Source organism: Papilio xuthus, unplaced genomic scaffold (genome assembly GCF_000836235.2).
Source record: "Papilio xuthus unplaced genomic scaffold, Pxut_1.1 DF828033.1, whole genome shotgun sequence".
NCBI classification, from domain to species: Eukaryota; Metazoa; Arthropoda; class Insecta; order Lepidoptera; family Papilionidae; genus Papilio; species Papilio xuthus.
The window spans coordinates 1-6,588 of NW_013530616.1; the positions used below are offsets into that span (position 1 = coordinate 1).

At 36.4% G+C, this 6,588-nt stretch overlaps 1 protein-coding gene across 1 annotated transcript; it reads left to right on the forward strand.

The window, feature by feature from the left end:
• Nucleotides 1-467: 467 nt before the first annotated feature.
• Nucleotides 468-3,854, forward strand: LOC106114767 (suppressor of cytokine signaling 5; the record flags this gene model as incomplete). The annotated part of the gene is given in 3 exon segments (XM_013308087.1): nt 468-646; nt 1,596-1,713; nt 2,382-3,854. Coding segments are annotated over 3 exon segments (413 nt in total), but the record flags the coding sequence as incomplete, so codon positions are not given.
• Between the last annotated feature and the right edge of the window lie 2,734 nt (nt 3,855-6,588).

Below are 6,588 nucleotides of genomic sequence, written 5' to 3' on the forward strand. Positions count from 1 at the left end.
TTTTCAAATATCTCGGCGGCTCCGAAGTTCTTTCGAGGACGAAACAATGTTAACCCTTATTGTGGCATGATTTATTTTTTTAAGAAAAGCAAAAAAACAAAGTTAAAAATTATTTTATAGCGATCGTATCTTTATATATATAATTGTTCTGTGAGTGTGTATGTCACTGAACTTCTCTCAAACGACTGGAGCGATTTTGATGAAATTTTTTGTGTGTGTTCAAGGGGATCTGGGAATGGTTTAGATTCACAATTTTCATCAAATATTAACTTCATATTAATTTATTCAAATTAAACACATGTAGGCAGGACAATGTCTGTCGGGTCCGCTAGTATTTTTATAAAGTTGTATGTATGGTATACTATACATGAGGTAGTATGAACATAAGGGTTAATTGTGTTGCGGTTATCGCCTTGAGCCACCAAGATATATGAATAGAAGTATACTTATAACCATGTATTCTGCAGGCACTTTCCTACTCCGGGACTCGGCGCAAGAGGAACATCTATTTTCTGTATCGTTCCGTAAATACGGACGTTCTCTGCACGCGCGCATCGAACATTACCAGCACAGGTTCAGCTTTGACTCGCACGATCCAGCTGTCTTCGCAGCGCCGACAGTCACTGGATTGATTGAACATTATAAGGTATTCAAACTATCCTGAGACATTATAATAAACTTATATACAAACGGCTAAAACATTGACGTATGTTCGTCCGGTGGCACCGACTAGATATAATACCAGTCCCATTCAACCTGATGAAGGGCCCCCGATGGGCTTGAAACTAATTGATGCCGCCACCTGACGTATATAAGTCAGTGTTTTAGCCCTTTTTATATATGTTATAAGGTATAATAGTATTCACATATCTTGACAGCTCTAACTCTTATGAGTTCAATATAACAAGAGTTATAACATTTGAACAAAATCATGGTAATTTTGACTATTTATAAAATGTATGAAAAATTAATTAATTGACTTGATTATATTTTTTGGCAAACAAGCAAGTAAAAGACGCGGAGAAAGAGATTATTTCCCCTTATGCGTCCCTTCCTCTGTCAAATTCAGTTATCCTTCGATCCTTTACGTATAAGAAAGGAGTGGGAAAGGAAAGAGAAGTAAAATCAGGCCTTCAGCACACTTATCAGAGTGTAGGAATTGCTTCACACTTGAGAAACGTTGAGTGATGATATTGCAGCTGACGAGGTCCTGTATAACTCATGTTGGCCTCTGGATTTCTTTAATATCAAGTCAATAGCTTAATGGTTAAGGATACGGATCACGAGGTCGGGGGTTCGAATCCTATTCGATGTCGTTAACCATATCCTAGCACAAGTATAAACCTTAGTTGGAATGTTCCAAAAAATTAACAAAATATCAGCTTTTATTTTATCTATATATATAAAAATCAATTGATGTCCGTTAGTCTCGCTGAAACACGAGAACGGAACGGATTTATCTTATCTAGGTCTTGAAATCGTGGAGGTCTAGAGAAGGTTTAAAATATTAGAAAATTGTCAACTATTTTTTTTTCACTCCACGCGGACAGAGTCGCGGGCGACAGCTAGTATATAATAAAAATAAATGATTCCAGGATCCAGCTTGTGTGATGTTCTTCGAGCCGATGCTGACGGCGCCTCTTCCTCGCACCGAGCCCTTCTCCCTGCAGCAGCTCGCGAGAGCTGTCATCGTCTCACACACAACATATGATGGTAAACATGGCCGCCTTCATCAGCTACCTTCCAGTTAAAGTCCTGTTCAAATTGATTCACCCGTTCTGGAGATATACAGGCACAAATAAAGCTTATAGACAGACATACAGACAGAGATTTTTATAGTTATATAGATATGACAATTTTATTATTTGTATGTTAGGAAGAAAATCCGACACTGTGCCGGTGTACCGGCGTATCTTGGAGATAGGAGTTATCTTCTAACGATCATCTAAACATTCGCATTTATAATATTAGTAAGATTGTCGTGTCCTAATGTTAGGGAACGTATCTCTACGTGACCCGTGTAGAGGAGGGGGCGGAGTCTTTAAAATACTCCGGTCAGTCACAGAATAGGGGGGAGGGGGGAGGGTTTTAGTCACGTACTCCTTACTTGTTTCTTTTTTCATAATTTACTAGTTTTTTTTTTCAATTTTTGCCTGTGAAATGATTAAAAAATCATAATTATGAATTATTAAGTAAAATAAAACTAAAGGGGGGGGGGGGTCTTTGCATGTACTTAGTGGTTATCGAGGGGAGGGAGGGGTCACGTAGGTCACGTAGTATGGGTACGTTCTTTTAGTTAGCATATATATGAAACTTGACAGATTTTTATATGTATATTTAAGAATGTAGGTATTATATATTATCGTAATGTAATCTTCCAGGTGTGGAACAGCTGCCGCTGCCGGCGCGGCTGAGATCATTCCTCAAGGAGTACCACTACAGGCAGCGTGTGCGCGTGCGCCGTCTCGAGGCGGACGTCTACCTGCCGCACTGCTAGCACTGCCCACCCCCACACCCACCCCCACCCCCACATCACACTTTATCATAGATAAATCATAACGAACTTCTTAAATATATAAGAACTGAACTTTGGATACGTCACGTGAGCGTTGGTGGCTCAGGAGTTAAGCATTCGATTTGTAATCTGTACCTCCTAGGTTCGAATCCATCGTGATGCTGCACATATCTGTGAATGTCAAAGATATGTGTGAAACGCACTGGTCCAGCATTCAATATGACCTAGTTAACTTAGGGTAACGAGACCCTCAGTGGGGACGTATAGTGAGCTGATGATGAAGTCACGTGATAGTGAAGTTTGTTATAGAATTGCTTCAGAGTAAAATAATTTTGTTTAACCCTCAGGTTATTAGATATGACAGTTTTATCTTTGTTAATTTTATTTATTATAAGTTTAAATCCGATGGATCACTTAGTTTCAATATGGCGAAGGCACAAAATATTACGTCTTATAGCAAGTCTATTTATAGAGTTTATATAAGTGGTGGTATATTGATGATGTAAGCAGACTAGTATTTCCGATGTCCTGGGATTTTTTTTGGTGTCAGGAAGGAGGAGTCCATAAATTACGTGAGGTGTTTTTTTTTGTAATTTTCTGCTCTTTCTGCTCCTGGTGAGATGTCGTGAGATTTTATTCAACCCCAATCTTACGTGAGATTTTTCAAAAAATGAATTTCTTAACACGTTGGTTTGTTATTGTAAAAAAAAATAGCGTGATATTTGCCGGGACCCCCCCCCCCTCTCTCAAACGTAAGATTAGATGAGATTTGACTCGACCCCCTTCCCCCTTAAACACCTCACATCATGGACGCCCCCGAAGTCTTCCAAAGATAGGGTATTTTATGTGTCCTGACGCCCTTTTTGTATCTGTAGCCCAGGGCTGTCGCCCCATCTCGCCCTGCCCTTTACTTGGTATGGAATACAATTAGGGCCTTAAATAGATCCAAACATTCTTTTTATATCTTGATTTAAGACGAAACGCGGATTATTGACCTTTTTAAATCGCGAGCATGTATGAAAACTTTAAAATCACAGCGGATTTTCGACACTGGCGTCTACCTCTATCAATTTAAAGCGTAATTGTGTCTTATAGTGGCTTTCTGAGGCTAAAATCTACGTTTGAAACATATTATATCTGTTTACTTATAGTTTGTTCTCAGAAACCCACAGTTAGTGATGTCTATGAGGTATCATTGTTCGGTAGTTTGAATTCGATAGTAAAATTTGGAGTTTTTGATAATTTCAGTTATTTTTTTTTTATTGGGTAGTTAAAAATCGAAAAATCTACGAAATTATCTAGACATTTGTATATATAATTAAGTATTTCTAAGTCCTTATGAATTTAATTGACTATTCATATGAAATAAATTATATTTTTATTATTTTAGTTTTTATTCTTCTATTCTCTATAAAAAAAAGCTTTAAAATGTCCAAAATTGTATTTGTCCAATATTTGCACAAGTTTTTCATAATTGTATTGTTTGGCATCAGTGGCTCAGTGGTCAAGCACTTGACTTGCAATCCGCAGGTCCTGGGTTCGAATCCCGCCATGTATCAATGTGTTACATATGTACATTTATCTTATGTTGTTAGTGTGAAGGAAAACATCGTGATGCTGCACATATCTGAGAATGTCAAAGATATGTGTGAAGTCAACCTGCACTTGGCCAGCATTGACTATGACCTAGTCACATGACTTAGGGTAGGCTCCGAGCCCCTCAGTGGTGACGTATAGTGAGCTGATGATGATTGTTTGGCAAATATTAAACAAAAGTGAACTGTCAATAACATCACAATTTTAATGGTAAATTTCGATCAATTTCTGGTATTTTTTTCTCATTTATTTATAATTAGGTTTAATTCTTATATTTCTGCCTACCCTCATATTTGGTAGGTAGTTGTAAAAATGAGTTATTTATGAATATAAGTACAATATGTATTTATAAAAATGGGTTTTATTAAAATAATACGTGGTTTTTATATGAAATTATGTATACAGTATTATAAACGATTTAACAGACAGACAATTCATTTTATATATAGGATGTTCCAAAAGCTTACGTACATAGGAAGGGGGATGATAGGGGTGGTAACAAGGGTCACCAGAAAAATTAAATAAAAATTCCCCTCTGGGTATTAAAAAAATAAATGGCATTTTTTAAAAACTTTAAAAATTTTACACCTTCTGGGGCAATTTTAATTTTCTTTAAAATCTTTGTTAGTTGTATTGTTTTTTTTATTTCATATTGATAAAGGGTTATTGACGATAACATAATAGCTTTTTTTAAATGTAGCAATATTTGTAGGTCATCGGTTACAAAATTGCCCCAGAAAGTTTAAAATTTTTAAGTTTTTAAAAAATGCCATTTATTTTTTTTAATACCCAGAGGGGAATTTTTATTTAATTTTTCTGGTGACCCTTGTGACCACCCCTATCATCCCCCTTCCTATGTACGTAACCTTTTGGGACACCCTGTATACGTAAAGCGAACTGACAATAATTTGACATTATACAGAATGTTCAATTTTTCATTTGGGATATAGTAACATTTATACCCCCAAGGGTGTAGGGGTAATAGATTAACTAAGCCTGGGTTTCTGAAACCAGAAACTTCGTTTAATACTTATCGTCATCAATATCTTAAACAACACAGAAATAACATTATAAACGGAGATTTTAGACTCGGAAACCCAAAGGTAGTCAATCTATTACCCCTAAGTCAGTGGTTCCCAAACTTGTCTACTGTCCACTTTGAGAATAAATATTTTTTAAACGCCCCCATATTTTCACATATTTAAAAACCACTATAACTTCAAATGAAATTAATTAATTATTGTGACCTATATATGTATATTAACGGAGAATTGTAAAGGAAACTTTTACTATAACCCGCAACTTGAGACCTGCAGCAAGCACAAGGGGATGTTATCGCACACTTTGGGAAAGACTGCCCTAAGTCTACATCCCCTTGGGGGTATATAACTATGCCACCAATTAAAAATTGAATATACTGTATGATGTCATCTGTCCTATCAAAAAAAAAGAGTTAATAATTTTTTTAAACATGCAATATTTTAAATTAGTCATTATTATAATTATGACTAATTGTTTGTCTGTTTGTTTCATTGAAAAAAACTCGTTAATGTATGATATTGTAAAAAAAAACTTAGTGTAAATTCGAGGGAAATTACGAGATTTGAGATAAAATACTATCACTGATGATTAAAATAAAATTTATTTTAATTTATTCGGCTGTTTTATTTTGATGTGGCAATCTGGTAATGTTGGGAATGTTTCATCTTTGACATAAGACAAAGATTAAGGCTTTTGTTTTTTAACTGTCAAAGCTGTCACCCGCGAGCGCGCGAAATTCAGAAAAACTTAACAAGTAGTCTATGTGTTCTTCCAGACTATGTTTTACATCTATGTCAAATTTCAGCAAGATTCATGCAACTGTTTTGGAGATATCTTCAAGCAAACATCCATCCGTCTAAAATTTCGCATTTATAATAGTAAGATTATGAATGTTCTCTTTTATTTAGTTTATTAAAATATTTTGTTTGACAAAAGTTTTGAATTTCTATTTTCTGTTACGAGATTAGAGAAGGTCAGTCGACTTGTTTTTATTTGCACAAATAAGAGAGTAGTTTTGTAATCCCCACCGCTAAAGTCTGGCGCGGTGTGTGGGGAAGGGAGTGAATCGTGAGTCGTCAGGAGTTGAGGGTCAGCGTCGGAAGTGGACGGATGTAAATCTAAAAGAGCACATCGGACGTGTCGACTTTCGAGCTTCTGTGAAAAGCGGTGCATCGGGAGTGCAGCATTGCTGGCGCCTTTAGACTGTATGGCAGTCACTTTTGACTCGGCTGACACCGACAGGCCTAGGCACCTGCAGGCCGTGAACGGGACATAAAGGTAAGTGCGATTTTCATATAATCTCCATATTACGCCAACCCTCGCAACGCGTAGTTTAAGGGTGGTTGTGCTTCGGGACCCGAAGCCGTCTTGTACAGCACGATTTAATTTTATTGGAATGGAAAATAAAAAGCAGAAAATATCTAACATCTTTTATT